This window comes from Osmia bicornis, chromosome 9, assembly GCF_907164935.1.
Source record: "Osmia bicornis bicornis chromosome 9, iOsmBic2.1, whole genome shotgun sequence".
Lineage (NCBI taxonomy): Eukaryota > Metazoa > Arthropoda > Insecta > Hymenoptera > Megachilidae > Osmia > Osmia bicornis.
Window position 1 is genome coordinate 9,353,991 of NC_060224.1, and position 17,867 is coordinate 9,371,857.

General features: G+C 37.4%; 1 protein-coding gene across 1 annotated transcript; it reads right to left on the reverse strand.

Annotated features, from left to right (window-relative positions):
- Positions 1–3,514: 3,514 nt before the first annotated feature.
- On the reverse strand, positions 3,515–6,082 carry LOC123988149. The gene has a single exon (XM_046287187.1). It carries the CDS (start codon positions 6,080–6,082, stop codon positions 3,515–3,517), a length of 2,568 nt encoding a protein of 855 aa, XP_046143143.1.
- Between the last annotated feature and the right edge of the window lie 11,785 nt (positions 6,083–17,867).

The following is a 17,867-nucleotide window of genomic DNA, read 5'->3' on the forward strand; positions in this document are numbered from 1 at the left end:
AAAAAGAAAAAGAAATTTAGTGTTTAGTTATATTATTATTTCTTTTCCTTTGGGTGATTAATACGCGGTTAAGAACGGTATTATCGTTGCCACCAGTCCCAATCGCGCTCGACGATGTTGGGTCGATAACGATTGGAACAATTAAAAAGAATCGTTTAATTTCTATAATAAGATTCTGAATTTATTTATTGAGTTCGTCAATGCTCTGGTCCCATACGGGCCCCTCGTGTGAATTTGTGCGAAGATGGTAAGCGTGAATATATAGGATGGAAGTGTGCTAAACTAAAAATGAATGTGAAACTAGTTATGTGTAACCAAAAAGAAATATAATTTCAAAAAGAGAAAAGCATAACAAAATGAATTAGTTTACATAGAGTTTGAGCTGTTGGAAATACAGAAAAATGAAATTTAGATATATGTTAACAAAATAGGTGTAATTAGGTAATATTGAAATCTATTGAATCGTAGGACAGAATTTTAAGATGATTCAAGCGGCGATTTCGGTGAACAATTAATAAGCAGTGAGAGGAAACGGTCCCAAGGGGAAAACTTCCAAAACCAACGGTTTCGTGGGCCGCCTCTCGTTATCGTAAACGGAATTATTATTAAGAATTGCGAAATGTCTTCGATACCTTAACATGATGTTGAACAGAACGATCTTGTGGGAAACTTCCAGAACACGCGGTTTCAAGATCGCTCGTTTTGCCTCACTAAATCCAGATTCGTCGTATTGGACAAAATGAAATAGATAACTTACCAAGCTCGACGTTAATTAATGCACGATAATATAAATTTGCTTAGTAGTCGCTGGTGTTGTCTGGAAATCTGGAAGGCGAAGAAAAGATGAGAAACTTGTCACACGCACTACGCGTTCGCGATCGGCCTTTGTACGGTATTACGGTTACGGAAACGAAACGATTTTTATATATATGGAAAACGACGCGACGCGGAAAAAGAAAGAATATTAATTATCGAACGATTTAAAAACAAAAGAGAAAAGGATAGATATTGAAAAGTATGAAATTTAACGTATTCGTAAAGTCTTTGCCGCGGAAAACGAGAACAGCAATCTCTCGGCACTCTGCCTTTTGCAAGGATTTTACCGGGCAGCTATTACTACGATTTTCACACGACAACTATTGCTTAACGCGAACACGGGCTCCCCGTCACGTACCTCACGATTTTTCGACGAAGAGTGATTTGCCTCAGTCAAGCGATCGTATCTCAAGGTTCGACCCGCGATCATGGGCCCAAAGTGGGGACATCATTTGGCAAATCAGGGTACGTGTCGAAGGGGAAGGCCCGCGCGTATTGGTTTTGTCTAGGCGCGTTTCCCGAGTTCTCATCCCTTCTTGACCTTCCTTCCGACTCTGTCTATCGTAGACTGTCTTTCTCTTTTTACCCCTACAGCGCTTCGTGAATTTAGTGCGTCGCAATTTCTATAATTCTGGAATATTCGAGATCTATTACGACTTTATTTGTTCGAATTTATTAATCAAAGAGGCTCTTATAAATGATATTTATAAATGATAGTTCGATAACGAAGAACATCTAGCCTTTTTAATGGATGGTTAACTTACTATATTGAATAACTAATAAATGAATAATGTTAAATTATTCCGTTCTTATTCGCGTTTCGGCGGTTTACGGAAAAGGCAATAGATGTTTGTAATTATTATCGAATCGCGGATGTATGCAAATACGTTACTGCATTTAATTGTTATTAGTTCCGCGTACATCAATTTTTAACGATTTTGGTATTTTCTAAACGTTCTACGTTTAGCGTTTAGCTGTAGTTCGTTGTCGATGTTTATTGCCTTGGTCGACCTTCGTCTCGAACGTTCTTGAACGTCGGTCGACAAATTTCAAACCTCAGTGGTTGTCATGCAAACCCTTGCATTCCATAGTCATTCAAACAGTTTCATTCCGTTTCATACTAATTGCTTTCGATCTTAATTGCACTCATTCCTCGTGGAAAGGTCGGCTGACGCATACCTTGCAGGTAGGAGAGGTACTGTTCGCGAGGTAAAACAAAATCGTATTTCCCTTGTTCTGCGCGGTTAAGCGGGGAAACTTCCAAGTGCGTCGCACTGCTTAACCGCACGGCGAAAGATGTTGATAATATTTCTCCTTAACCTTAGCGGGTTCGAATTTCTATATGTTTATTGCTACGCGGTTTCGACGAGGCAATCGTCCTAAGGAAGGTTGACTTCTTATTATTTGAATAGAACTAATTAACGGTCAAACTATTCAAAACTATCAGAAAGAAAATGGAAATAGATCTTACAAGGAGACCACACAGCAGTTGGGTCATCGATTTTGATATAACTTTTTCTGGTGAATCTTGATGAAAAATAAGTTGACCCGTGTTTGGACGTTTTCGTCAATACTCAATATTTAAAGAGATATTTAATATTTTAATTCTCTGATATCCTTAAGTATTAAATTGATAAAACGTTTATCGAGAGCGGTGTTAGGGAAACGGATAAAGTAGTAGGCTTGTTGAACTACGCCGTCGTGAGTTCAAATCCTTTGAGGCTAACTCATTTTTTTTCTACATTTTCTTAGTTTCTCCTTTTTTGTCCTGTTTCCTTGTTTTTTGTTTTTAATTTATTATAATTTTGTCATATGTATTATTTACAATTTACGGGGTGGTACACATCGTAAAACTTCAGTCAAATTTTGTAACTTTAATATCCGATAAATCGGTTTTTTTTTAATGTTAACCAAGTATGTTTTCCGGATAGTGTAAGAAAAGCAAAGTGCTCTTGCAATGCATCAGCTTTTATTAAATGTTCATATTGTCGAAAACACTTATGTTTTTCGTGTTTCTACGATATGTATCATCCCATAAATTGTAAATAATACATATGACAAAATTATAATAAATTAAAAACAAAAAACAAGAAAACAGAACAAAAAAAAAACAAAAAAAGGCAAAAAGAACAAAAAAAGAGCAGAAACAAAAAAAATGGAGAGAAAAAATGAACTACCCCCTACCGGGATTTGAACTCGCGACGGCATAGTTCAACGAGCCTATTACTTACTTTACCCGTTTTTTTTTTTTTTTTTTTATAAACAGTATTTTTATTTGTGCAAGATACATGTCATGGTGTACAAGGTATAAAAATATGAGTAAAAAAAACCTAACACTAGGACTTCTTTGGATGTTTGGCATTTTGTTTGCACTCACTTCCGTCATATCACATATATTTCACATATTAATATTCCTCTCGCTTATTTTCTAGGACTTAAACAGGTACTGTCCATACCATCTTTTTACGGCGTTTGGTGAAAAAAGAGCCTCGTCGGGCTTAAAAACCAGTCGCTCCGGTCACTAAGTTTTTCTTACAACTAAGCTTAATACTACGGGGGTTTGATGTGGGAGTGGGGCGGTTATTTACATCTGGCTATTTACATGTGTGCACTTGATTAATGTACTATGGGAGGTTCACTATTTACAGGGGGTTGTGAGCTATTCCTTAGCATAGTTTCTCTTTGGTTTGGATCCTAACTAGGTCTGTGCCTCCTTTATTCTCTTTCTCCTCCTTATTTCATCCATTTGTTGTGCGTTGCCTGCTCTCCACCATAATTCGTTCGACGTCCGGTGGAAGTCAATCACGTCCACATCTGCTATGCTCGTGTTGAATCTCATTGGGTTTCTTTGCCCTGGGGCACTTGTTTCGGTGAGCGGGATGGTTTTGTCCGCTCTATTTCGTCTCATGTGGTACAAAATTGGTATATTTTGCCCGTTCTGTATGAGGCCCTTGGTATCTATGTGAGGAAATGCGGCGATTGGGATATACCCGGTCTTCATGCATTTTCCGGCATATTCTTCGCTGCATAGCGTTATATCTTCTATGAGATCATTGCTGGATCTTCTGGATCTCATTAGGAACATCCTAATCAATTTTAAAATGTGGTTATCAATCCTCGGGATGTTTGCTGCATTTAAGAGCTTCTGGTTGCTGATGAAATGTTTGTATTCTGATTTCTGTGATCTGTACATCCTAAGGCATGTTCGCAGGCATCTCCTCTCGAAGCGTCTCAATTTCTCCATCGTGGATGCGGATATATTCCACCAGGCCGATGGTGCATACGTCAGTATTGGTCTTATCAGCAGTTGGTAGCATATTACTTTCGCTCGTTTCGGCATGTGTTTGTTGTGGAAGAGGTTGCTGTGAGCTAATAGTGCTCTGTTTGCTTTCTCTAGTTGTGTGTCCACGTGCTTGTTCATTCTTAGTAGGTGGTCCATGTGTACTCCCAGGTATTTGACAATGTTTCTATGTGGTATCCGTGTTGAGTCATTATTGTGTGGGTTTGAGAGGGATATGTGAAAGTCCTTGAGGCCTGTTCTGATTCTTTTGCTTAATTTGTCGTATGGTTTCCGGAAGATTATTGTTTCGCATTTTGTCGGATTTATTTTGAGGTTCCAAGCCCTGTGGTGCTTGTTCCTCTTTTCTACTAGCTCTTGTAGTCTTTCTTGTACCTCTCTTGTTGATTTTCCTGCTACGTATATGATTTCGTCATCTGCGAATGCTATTAAGTAGCTATTGTTGAGGTTGTTAAGGTCGGCCATATTTATGCCGCCATTGTATATGTTGAAGAGCGTGGGCGAGGACACCCTACCTTGCTGCAGGCCTTCGATTATTATGAAGTTGTTTTCTGAGCACCTGATTCCGTCTGTAACTATGAACTCCTGTCCTTCGATCATGTTATCGATCATCCTTATTAGCTTCGTGGGAAATCCTTTCTTGATTAATTTGTAGATGAGTCCATTGTGCCATATGGTGTCGAATGCTTTTTCAATGTCTATTAGACATGCTGCTACTATTTCGTTGATGTTTAGATGTCTATGTACGTCATGAATTAATTTGACTATTGCATGCTCCGTTGAGTGGCCGAACCTGAACCCGTATTGGTTGTTCGGTATTATCTTTTTTTTCTTGCATATTTGTTCTATTGTTCCCTTTAATAGCACCTCGAACACTTTGCTTATGTTGGGCGCAAGGTTTATCGGTCTGTAGCTAGCCGGTGCGCTAAGGTCCTTGTCCTTTTTTTTAATGGGTATAGTCTTTGTTTTCTTCCAGGCTGTAGGGAAGTAGCAGTTGTTGATTGCGTTGTTGAAGATTATGGTGTATGTTTTTGTGATTTTTGGAGGTAGATGTTTTATGACTATTGCTGGTATGTCGTCGAGGCCCGCTGAAGTCTTGTTCGGCATTTTTTTACAGATTCGCTGTATCTCTACCCAGTGGCCGAAGGGTGCGTACTCGTTCTCATCCTCATCCTCGGTTATTCGTGGGCTGTGTGCTGGGTTTTGGTCCGAGAACTCAGTGGTCCTAGTGTGGCGGACATCCTCCAGTCTGTATTCTTCCACTCTTCTGTCTACTAATTCTTTAAGGCGAGATCCTTCGTTTAGTAGTGCCGGGGCGTTGACCGCCTCGAAGTGTGCTCCCAGCACATCCAGCTTCTTCGTTGGGTCATGGATTTGGTATGACCCGTCATTTCCTCGCGTCGCGGTTTCGAGGGCCCCCGCTCTTTCGATTATTGCTGTCTGTTGGTTTGAGAGTGTAAGGTTCTTGATTTCGATCCCCTCTTTCTTCCTAAACATTGCGTTAATTGTGGGGAAGAATTTGTCTGTTTTTCTGTGGTCGATATCTCTTGCTTTTTGCGCCCAGAATTTGTTTGTTGCTATGGCGAACTCCTTGGATATTTGGTATTTTATTAATCCTATGGTTGCCTTGATTGTTTTAATTTGTTCGGGGTTGTACTCGGAACGTCGTCGGTTTAGCTGTGTAATCAGGTAGGCTTTATCCTTCCTTAGTCCTGCAATTTTTTTGTTCATGTATTTGTCCGTGCTGTTGTGGGTTTTACTCCTAGGTATGGTTTCCTCCATGACTTCTTTGATGTATATATCCGTGTCACGTAGCCAATCGTCGATTTCCTCGTTAGATAGATTCCTGTTGGCCGGGATGTTCCGTTGATAGTTCACCTCTGCTGTTTCTTGGAATTTTTCCCAGTTCGTCTTTTTGTATTGGAAGCGGTATCTTCGGGGTCTGGTTTCGACCGCGTTTTCCCCCATATTACGGAGGCATACCGAAAAACTTAAGGCTTTGTGGTCGTTTTCTGCTCTTGCTACTCTTACTTTTCCGTTTACCGTATCCGTAATTGTGAGCCTAGCGTCCACAAGGCCCATGTCCAGGAACGATCCTGATCTTGGGTACGTCGGTTCCATGGGGTGCAGGAAGTTGATTTTGAATTATGAGGCTGAGTTCATCCAGCTCGCCATGTATCTGCCCCTCTGGTTATGTGTCGTGTCTCCCCAGCTTGTATGCCTCGCATTTAGGTCCCCCGCGATTATGAAAAACACGTTCGGGTCGTCCAGTTTGAGTGCACTGCACAGGTTATTCAGTTCTTCGATAAAACCCTCTTTGTTGCTATTTGAGGCGTAGACACTGATTACGAATAATTTATTTTGTGCTGCCGTTTGCACTTTGATGCTGGTGAACTCCAGGATGGAGTTGTTTTTGGAGCTTGGGTTTGTGATTTCCTCGTATGGGATGTTTTCCCTTATTAAAATTGCCGTGCCTCCCCCGAAGGTTGCGTTGGGTCTGTCGACGCGTGTCATTCTGTATCCCTTGAAGGACATTTGGTGCTTGTGGTTTAATTTCGTCTCTGATAGCAACATTATGTGCGGTCTGTGCTTCTTTAGCGTGCTGGATAATTCGGCTCGTCTCCAGTTTGTAACCAGTGAATTTGTGTTGAGCGCCATGATTTTGAGTTCGTTGAGCGTTTGACTTTCTCCCCCTACCCTGCTTGGGTGTTTCTGGGTTGCGTCTATTGTTGTGTTTCCCGTTGGTGTATTATCCATCTTGGTGGTCTAGTAAAGTCATAAAAAGATAGTCTATTCTGTTTGCATTTTCCTGCACCATTTTGGCTAATCCTGATATTTGCTGTGTCACTGCCTGCATGATGTTTGTGGAGAAGTTTTCTAGAGTTTGTTCTAAGAGTTTCTTGGTTTCTTCGATCGTTTCATATGTGGGGGCAGTTGTCCGTTGTGGTTTCGTGACAGGTATCGCTGCGTTCCTGCTCGTTGCTTCCTGTGCGCGTGTATCGGGGTTCTGCTGTTCTTATCTGTTTTCTGTTTCAGCGGCTTGTGCGTATGATAGTTTTTCTGTTCTTGCCCTGATGTTTGTAATTCTGCTTTCTCTTTTGGCTTTGGCCTGCTTCTTCGTCCCCATCATGACCTCCTCGGAGAACATTAGGTAGGGGCATCCTCTGTATGAAGCTGGGTGCCCTTTGCTCTTACAGTTGACGCATGCTATTTCCTCTTTCGGTGTGCTGTCGTTAATTTTGCACATGCCTGGTTCGTGCTGATCCGTGCACTTCACGCATCTGTAAGCCATGCCGCAGTTTGTGCTGGAGTGGCCTAGCCTTTGGCATTTTCGGCATTGCATAATTGACTTTTTTTTTAGTTTTTCCCACTTCACTTTTTGATACGCAAGCTTCCCAATTTGCGTCACGTTGTTGATTTTGCTTCCTGGTGCTAGCTGTACGAGGAAGTGGAAGCGCTCTGGGTTTTTCTTGTTGAAAATTATTTTGTTACACTTGGTAATCTTTGTATCCTTGTCACAGGTGCTTCTTAATTCTTCAAGGATTTCTTCCGCTTCGAAGTCACCTCTTATCCCCTTAAGAATTAGCGAAATATGTTTTTCGTTCTTGGGTGTAAATGTGTAAAAGGGCTTATTCGTCTCTCTGATGGCCTCCTTGATTCTCTCAAATTCCGCCGTCGAGTCTGCGAAGATTGTGTTATTATTTATGCTCGTTTCCTTTAGTCTGAACACGTCTTTGCTTATACTTTTCGCCGCTAGGCACCTTGCGAGCTCTCTGATTGAGCAGTCAGCTACGTGGATCGGGGGGGGTTTTTGGGATTTGGATTTGGGGTTGGTGTATCCCTCCGCCTGGTTTCCTACTCCTTTTTTTGCGTGCCGTATCCCGGAAACTCCTGGAGTTGGCGACCATGGTCTCTCGCCTGTTCCTAGCTGGGTGTGTGTTTCCCCCGTTGCTTCTTGTCGGTTCTTCGTGATGGCCTTGCCATTTCTCCCTCCCTCAGTCCAGACTTGCTCTTCGGGTTGGTCGTTGCGCATCTCTTCTTCCCTTTCTGCGCCGAGCACGGCTGATTCTCCTACGTGTTTTTTCAATTCCGCGCTGCCGCTGTGCTCCTCCGCTGCGCGTTTGCGAGCGCTGGTTAGGTTGGGTACTGCCCTTGCTTTCTCGTATTTATCCGCTAGGGCTTGTGCTTTAGCGAACATAGTATCGATGCTCGTTGCGTTTGAGCCGTCCGTACTATTCACGAACTTTTTCAGTTCTAGCGCTATTGCTCTGTTGGTCATGCGGTGTGCGGCCTTACCGTGACCGCTGCCTCGGCTGCTTGCGTTCTGCGCCATGATGGCTGTCTATTTCTCCGTGTACCGGTGGCGGCGCTTCTGCCTGCCCTTGGCACCGTAAAGGTAGGGGGCGCTCCCCCCTTGTGCGTATGGACGCCTGTCTAACCTCACTTTTGTACTTTCTCTTTTATATATATTTAACTTTCCTGTATAGATTGCACTTTGTGTGATGTAGGACACTCTTTGGACTGTAAAAGTACCGACACCACTATTTGAACACATGTATACGTACTAAATCGTGCTCACACTGTCACAAAAGTAAACTTTTCCGCTCGGTTTGTCGCACGTCTCAACGCATCGACGGACGAGACGACACTTACTTTACCCGTTTCCCTAACACAGCTGTTGATAACCGCTTTACCAATTTAATATTTAAGGATATCAGAGAATTAAAATATTAAATATCTCTTTAAATATTGAGTATTGACGAAAACGGCCGAACACGGGTCAACTTATTTTTCATCAAGATTCATCAGAAAAAGTTACATCAAAATCGATGACCCAACTGCTGTGAGGTCTCCTTGTTAGCTACGGTCGAATTATTGAAAATAACTCGGACGTAACAGTTTCTTGTTTTTAAAGAAATATGTTACACTTTCACCAATTAATTTTATGACTCGATTGCCGACGTATTAGTGTTCCAAACAGTGGCGGATTAACCCCATCCGATTTTGCAATATCATTTTGCAAAAATATTTAAACATTAATTATAGTTTCCACGTTTGCTCCGTTATAAAGCTTCCATTTATTATGTCATAAAATATTAATGACAATTTTGTATACTGTTGCCGCCCGTTTTCTTTACAATTAAATTTTATTTTATTTAGAATAAATTTCAATTTTTGAATCAGGTTTATCAACCGAAAGGGTCTTCACAGATTTGATATCCTTGAGTCCCAAAAATCTTAATTCGGTCCTGATTCCATATTAGGTACGACTATCCTGTAGTAATGATTCGCCGTACACATGCAAATCAATACAACTTTATTATGTTTATTTATTAGATTTTATTCTACCTCAAGAAGCTATTTTTTTTCGAAGCTGTTATCCTGTAAATTTTTGAAGGCCTTAAACGTTCTAATTTTCTTCGTTTACGGTGAGCCAGGCAACTACTTCGGTCGAGAACGATCCTGAAAACACGCCCTTGTGAAATTGCAACCTCTTACGAGATTTTCAAGCCAACGAGAATTTTTCTCGTGTTCGACAAAAAAATCTCGACGGCACAAAGGTTGGAAAAAAGTTCCACCTTAGCGTCGTTGCTCGTTGCGACAGAATTGAACCGTGTGACTGGATAAAGAAGGAAGTATATACGTAGCTGGTATTCGTGCACGGTGAACGCAAAGATTGCAGAATCTTCAGTATTGCCGGCACTACCACCAATGCTATTTTACCTCCAAACAAATTTAATTAAACTGGAAGTGAACAGGAAAGTGCTGCTACCGTGGAAATTGAAATTAGATGCATGGTTCGTCGCTCTCACTTTTATTTTTCATTAGTTACTGTTAGTAGTTACATTTTTTTTATCGTCTTTTTACACCCTCACTATTTCTACTTATATTTCTGTGATCTTTTCATTCCTATTCATTTATCGACCCATTTTATTCAGTTTCAGCTTGTTTCTATTAAAAGCATAACAGTCCTTCAAAAAAAGAAAGAAAACAATTTTCTGGAATTCAACACTAGATTTACAGACATTTGTTATATACCTATTTCTACGGTCAAGCGTCAAATTGACATGTGGGCAAAACAGCACATTTTCTTTTAAAAACGATTTCCTTCAATTAAAAACATATTATACATTATTAACTTATAATTGAAACTGTGTAATAATATATATCTATATATATAAAAATGAATGTTTCTTTGTTTGTCACGTATGCGTTCCTACACCATTCATCCGATTGCGATGAAATTTTGGTGAGTTGTTGTGCGAATACCAGCGAAGGTTTCTGAATAAGTATAACTACTTTACAATAGGTGACGCGTGAGTCGTTTAAACAAATGAGTGTATTTCATATAGTTTAGCGATAGTTCGTATGTGTTTAGTGTATGAGTGCGCCCGCTTGACAGAGGTCAATTGAATCTATACTAATATTATAAATGCGAAAGTAACTCTGTCTGTCTGTCTGTCTGATCTGTCTGTATGTTTGTTACCTTTTCACGCCTAAACCGCTGATCAGATTTCGATAAATCTTGGCAAGGAGATAGATTGCATCCTTAGGAAGGACATAGGCTACCTTTTGTTTTCCAAAAAATAAAAAAAAAAACAGATTTCCGTGAGCTTTAAATATGTTATAGATCAGGCTTCGGAATTAACTGCTCTTCTCGGCCGATTTTCAGATGTCACGCCTCCTTTCCCGCGCCGCGTGTCTTGCCCCCCGCGGCGACCGTAGTGCTTGCGTAACCTCAAGCGCGTATCATATGAATCGCGCGTGGCGCATTAGGGCGACAACCGTAATAATAGATTTCCACATCACCCATGAGGTACTATTATCGATGCGTTGTTTTTTGCCATGCGCGATACATAATATATGTATTTATGTACATATGAAATCGATTTCTTGATCGTTCACCTTCATCTCCCTTTTCTTTGCCATCTGTTTATGAAGTTATTTAAAAAAATTTGGTTGATCTTGACGTAAACTTGACTCTCCGCATTCAAGGTAAAACGGATATGACCATTCAATAGAATCTTTTAAACCTTATAAAATTTTGATCTGAGACATATTTTTTTTTTCAAAAATATTGTGTTTTATTTTCAAAATATAGGGAAGTGAGTGCCACACGGGTTGCTATTGCATATGCTTATATTACATATATTAGTAACATAATATATTGTGTTTTATATTGACAAGTGTATTTTTGAAACACGAGTGAGAATTTATTTATATTAAAATAAAATGAGTTTAGCCATATAAACGTGAAGAGGAACAACCGATCAGACACATTCACTTTTATATATTAGTAGGGATAGGGACAAGGAAGTAGGGATAGGAATAAAGAAGTAGGGATAATAATAGTTGATTAAAATTCCCGGGCAGAGCCGGGTATCTCAGCTAGTTTAGAATAAAATTTAAAATATTTAATGGCATAAACAGTTATGCCGCGCCAACGACTTCAGATTTGTGATATTGGGTTTAAAGCATCTCCCGTGCATTATTTGTTTTTACTTTTGACGTTTACTATTTATGAATTTTTAAATTATATTTATATTTATTATTGAAGTAATGTTTTCATGAGTAAAGCTGATTTACTAGGATTAATACCACAATTTATGATTGCATTTTTACGCGTATCCGTAGAGGTAATTATACCACATAAAGATTTTCGAGATCAGAAGGCTTAGAAGAAAATGAATTTTAATATATATGTATTTCGTTAATTGAGTAAAACTCAGCATACAGGATAGGAGAAAAATTTAGATGCTTTCTGTAATTTTCTTGTGAAATTCGAAATACGTCGAAACAACGCGTCCCATAAACCTAGTGTTAAAAAAGAATCCAAAAAAAGGCACAACTGCCTTTTATGGGTGATATGATGGCGATTGTTGCAGTTGTTCAAAATAGAAATAAAATCAAAAAGATTCTTAATCTCTATGAAGATGGCTATAAGTTTACAAAAAATAAAAGAAAAATATCAAAAAATAAGAAATTAGCATTACTAGAGGAAAAAACATTTAGTTTTTAAGTAATGAAGTCGATATTTACGAAATCTCATTGTCAGTTCAATTGTATGATTAGTTTTTGAGATATCATATCAGCCAATATAAAGAATGTAATTTTGAAAGAAACGTTTTCAATGTTTTATTTACATTTTGATGCTATACTATTATTAAGAAAAAGGGGATATGAAACAACCGCAGCTACATTTTTATTAATAATCTCTCACGTACTAAACTTTTGCTCCGCATCTTTCCACTCGCACTCGCTTCTTCTCTTGCTTTGCTCTCCTCTTCGGTAGTTTACATGCTTTTGCTCTTCTCTCTCTCACACACGCACACACATCCTACAACACCATTCGCTGTTGTCATCCGCGCGTATTTACAAAACCTCTATCACTATATAAAAATAAAAATATCATACTTACTTTTTCGAGTATGTCTAACAATAAATAAGATACCTTGGAATCATATATCTGAAATGATAGACTTCCAAAAAATCCAGATGAAAAAGAACTTGAAATTTTGATGTCACGCTAGAAAAGCTTGTTAAATTGCTGCATATCAAATTGCCACATAGTAAATTGAAACATAGAAAATTTGATATGACTAAAAAATAACATTTATGTTATATCAATACATAAACGGAATCAATATTTCTTAATAGTTGGAACAATGAATCAGTCAGTTTACACTTAGTATGGATTTTAATCGCTTATAACCCACAATGGTAATGAACTTGTATGATTGATTTCTCATGAAGAATCTACATACAATTTTTGGTTTATAGAATTTCTTGTTTGGAACATACTGTATATAATGTAAAAGTAACGAGATAGTGTAATACTTCATAGTTTTTCTTCATATAGGGTAGACATGGGTAAATGGTGGTTTGCGAGCCATATCTCTACGTTCTCACACCACTGCGCCATTGGGGAATAACTTCCACTATATGTATTTACTTTCTTAACACAGTTTGTCAAAACATCAATTCATCGGTCGTTGATCAGATTGCTGATTTTGATACCACAATGCGGCGTTCATTATTACTGCGAATTTCAATCATTTCCTTCTCCATGGCCATTCATATCTATACAAGTATATTTAAAATATGTTTCAAACACACGGATACATAATATATGCAAAATATACGTCAGATGTTTACATATTAGACGAAAAAGGTAGGCTAAATTATTTTAGTACTGTTACGCATCTCCGAGTTACCATAAGGGATATAGGGAGTGATGATTAGCCAGCAGATTTAGGGCACTGATTGACCGAATAATAGTGGTGGTCGTGTATTTCTGGCGGGGAAGAAATTAGCCATGCCATGGCTGATATAGAATGTTATTTTACCATTTTGAGATAGAGAGAATTGAAGATCGGATATGTATTCGCTAATGAGCAATACTGACTGAATATACAAACTGAATGGCCGATTTTGAAACATCAAAAGTATGAATAAAAGCTTTTCAAAATCGATCACTATAACTATTAATCAGCTATTTTGTAATTTTTTGTAGAAAACTTTCAGTTTTCAGTAATAAAACTTCAAAGTAATACTGTATTTTCAGTTTGATATTAAATTAATCGCGTTGTTATTGTTTAAAGTACTGGGTGTGTAATTTATTGAAGAAGTAACATCTTTTTTTCAAATACTTTCTGAAGGGAGTCAAGATCATTTCCTACAGCACAGTTGTCGGTGCTAGAAAGAAAGATTTTACGATTGGCACACCGCAATTTCTTCTTTTCCTTTTCCCTTTCTTTATACGAACAAAGTGTCAAGTTCGGCAGTTTCCGGCCATTCCTTTCTCTGATCTTAAATAAATCCGGTCTGGTTTAGATGTAAGTTGACTTCTCTGTTAGATAGAACAAAGCAAAAATAAAATTGAGGAAATAAAGTGAGGATATAAAAGAACAGTGCAAAAGCTTCTTGAACAAAACTTCACATAGAAAACAAAATAAATTAAAAAATAATTTTTGGAGGGGGGTTTAGGGTCTCATCAACTTCTTAGTTATTAGCGACTACGGTTGCTAGTTTTATATTTCGTGTGTGAGGTTTTGTTTGTGCGCGAATTTGATTACTTTCTTCAATACATTATTTCAAACTTATCCAGTTTTTTCAAACTACTTATCCAGAATTGTTAAAGATAATGAAAAATATTAAACAATACTGTAACTGACAAAATACATGACAAGAGAAACGGTAGAATAGAAAATACTTCAAAATGGTATTTATATACATTACAGATAAAAATATTTAAAAAATATTATTGAAACATTTGTAAACAAGTATATTAACGATTATCATGCAGGTAGAAGTTTGAAAAAATGTGTTTCCAAAAAAAAAAAAGATTGAGTCTGAGCGGACACGAACCTACGAAAAGTTTCCAGCGGTTTAGCAGTCAGACGATTTACCGCTGGACCACCGATGCCATTGAAAATACTTTGAATCTTTTGAGATGTAATGGACGCAACGTACTTTTATCAATTAGGTTTATTTAGTTTAATTCCCATTCTATTCCACTGCATGTAAAAACATTGAACAGTGTATATACCATGTATTTGATAAATAACAGACGAAAATTCGTCGAATAAATAACTCTAACACGCAAAAAACAGCGATCAAATCGGTTTTTAATTTTTTTAACTATGGCGCACCTCTGCCAAAAATCTGAAAAAAATTGAGGATGATAGTACCAATAATATACACTTACAAAAAAAATATGATCGTAGGATCTCATCTCCTTCAATACAAAATCGCAATTTTTCAGGATTTTTTGACGTTTTTGATTTTTCACGGCTTCAGTTTTCAATATAAAAATCTGAAAAAATTCTGTAATATGTGCCTCACAAGTAGAAATGTCTCTGATTTTTTTCATAATTTTCAAATGTCATTAAATAGGAGAAATTGACCAAAAACCTCGCAATCACTTTTTACCCGTAACTACCCTACCAGATGAGATACAGGGTTGAAACTTGGCACAGACTGATTTTTTTTGATCACCTATCGAATGGTTTATAGCAAGTCGAATTTGGTTTGGGCGCACTTTTGTCCACCTTATCCAGCTATACCCTTTCTGGGGGGTTGACTGTACTTTGCTAAAAATCATTTTTCAATTCATCCTTTACAACCTAAGCTATTAAATCACTCTGTAATATGGCAAACTGTGAAGAGGATCTTCACCTCTGAGAAATGTTCTTCTACAAATAAAAAAATAGACGTTGTTTATTTGTTTGTTTTTTACACAACAGATTACATACTCCTAAACAAACATCCGATTGCACCCGGGTTCGCAAAAGTTCGCAAAAATATTATCACAAGAATAAATACGTGTTTGGAAGCGAATAGACAGCTCTTTGAACATCAAATAAAATAACTTTTAAAACAGAATACATTCCTTTATCCCTGCGTAAAATATTTTCCGCTATAACTCCTTAATTATGCAAAATAGAAAAAATAAAAGAAAATGGGTGTGGTACTTTCTCCACCCTTCAGAAACTCACCTCCACAATATCTTACAACCTAAAATGTTAGCTTCTCTGCGCCATTTAACACCTAAAAACTTCAAGTTTATATTTACAATGGTTTTGGAGAAAACAGCTTGTAACACCTTATCTGCCCCACCCTCTATATTATATGTTTGTTACACTTGTGTTACCTATATAAGTTTGATTTGATCCATGGTTTACCGTGGCCGGGGTACATCTTGTAACTGTAATCCATTTTTTATAGGAAGCGACGCATCTGGAAATAGTGCAATGTCAATGTGTTTTAACTTTCATAACTATATTTCATTTGAATCAGAAACGATGATGAACTTGTAGATTAGTTACTTCCTCATCAATTTCGATAATTTTCGAATATGTTGTCAAATTCAATATTTTAAACAACTTTTCCAAATAACTTTTAGTTTCAAGAAAACGACATCATTTTCTGATCAGCCTAATATTAAAACGCTTTGGTATTGATCTACATGTGTTCTAGCGTTTGAGTGCAAATTTCCGCACGCGCACGATCAGCTGTATGGTCAATTGCTTGCTCCCTGGGGGTTTAAATTGCATGTTCGGAAGTCGGGCATCAAATTTTTATCGCTCACATATCGAACACGAACCTACACAGATTACAAAATTATAAAGAAATGTTTGATATTTTGTTGCGTGAGAAACATAGCACGTACATTTCTTGCTTTTCTTTTGAGCTTAATGCGCACCTTTAACGAGATTATTAGTGACAGTAACGACAAGGTTATCTTGTGCGTGTTGGTGTTAGATTTCGTGGTATATTTACGTTTCTTTTAGTTAATTGGTTGTAGCCATGGCGAAAATCCTCTCCGTCAACGACTCAATGATCCCCATTTAATAGATATTCTGTCTTCCCATCATCGTGCACTAACTCCGGGGTGCATACGATGCACGGTCAAACAGACAATATGTATTGTATTTATACAATAACTTTTAAATCGCAAAAGATATCGGAATAAGTTGAAAAAACTTTTGATTTTCATTGTGAAAAAAATTTGATTGTGAAAAAAGAATTGAGTAGTACTATAAATTGTGCCAAAGTTTTCAGTTTAAATGTATATTCTAAATGAAAAGTGATGCTAAAATTGTATCTAATATACAGGATGTCCCAGTTTTTCCGCCAAACTTTATCAGCATATTCTATACTTAAAAACAAGAAAAAAATGTTATATAAACAGAGGCTCTGAAATGTTTTATTAAAAAATTATAACAAAACTACAAAATAATAATAGATTCGTGTCATTGGTCAATCAAATGGTTTCGACGACACAATATAAGAAAATATTACTATTTTTCGCAGATATCAGTTCTGCACTCATGATGATGGACAATATTTTATAACCAGATAATAAGGTAAACCGACAATCTATTTCTCTATTCTCTATGGTATTGAATCAGAAAGCAGGCCATTATCGTTTCATATTTTTGTTATAACTTTTTAATAAAGAATTTAAGTGCTTATGTTTATATAACATTTTTTCTTATTTTTATGTGCTGATAAAGTTTGGCGTAAGAAAACTACGACACTTATATAATTAAATATAACGAAATAAGTCATTAAAAATTGTAGAAATGTTATACAACTTATATGGGGTTACTTATATAGTGATTGATAAATGATAGGCTTTCTTCATTTTATTCGTTTAAGAGTTCTTTAGCTTCAGGATTTAGTATGTCGTGGATCTTGTTAACTGATTTTAGTCTTATTGTTAACATATATGGATCCGATGTTAAAAGTACCCCTTTTGAATGTATCTTCATGAGTAGCGGTCTTTGAAATTTTTCTGCTGTTTTTTGTTCTGTATTTTTTGAAATCCTTGTGCCTCTTCTGAAAGTTGGCCGATAGGAAGTATGTAGAGCATTTTGTATTATATCTGCCTTGTGTATTAGAAGTTTACACACAGATGCTGGGAGAGAATAGCATATGATATCGTTTAATCAATGGTTTGTCCATATCTGTTATTTCTGCAGAAATAAGAACTAAGATGTTAATTTTGTGCTTGGATGAAATTTTTTTTCTTGTTCTTGCTTTTGCAATCAAAATCTTCTACTCTTATACAACATGTGGTGTGTCGATAAGGCCTGATTGCAGCAGTAGCAGTATGGTAGTTGTAATTTCTTTAGTAGGTTCTCGTAACCTTCAGAGTTGTGGATTGATTTCAAAAGGTCTTAATAAAAAATAGGATTGTTAAGGTGGGTACAGACATGCAACAGAACACAGGAACGTATCTCCGTCG

Bases quoted from the DNA above. Each gene is read 5' to 3' on its own strand.
- LOC123988149 (XM_046287187.1), bottom strand. From the start codon at position 6,082: ATGGGGGAAAACGCGGTCGAAACCAGACCCCGAAGATACCGCTTCCAA.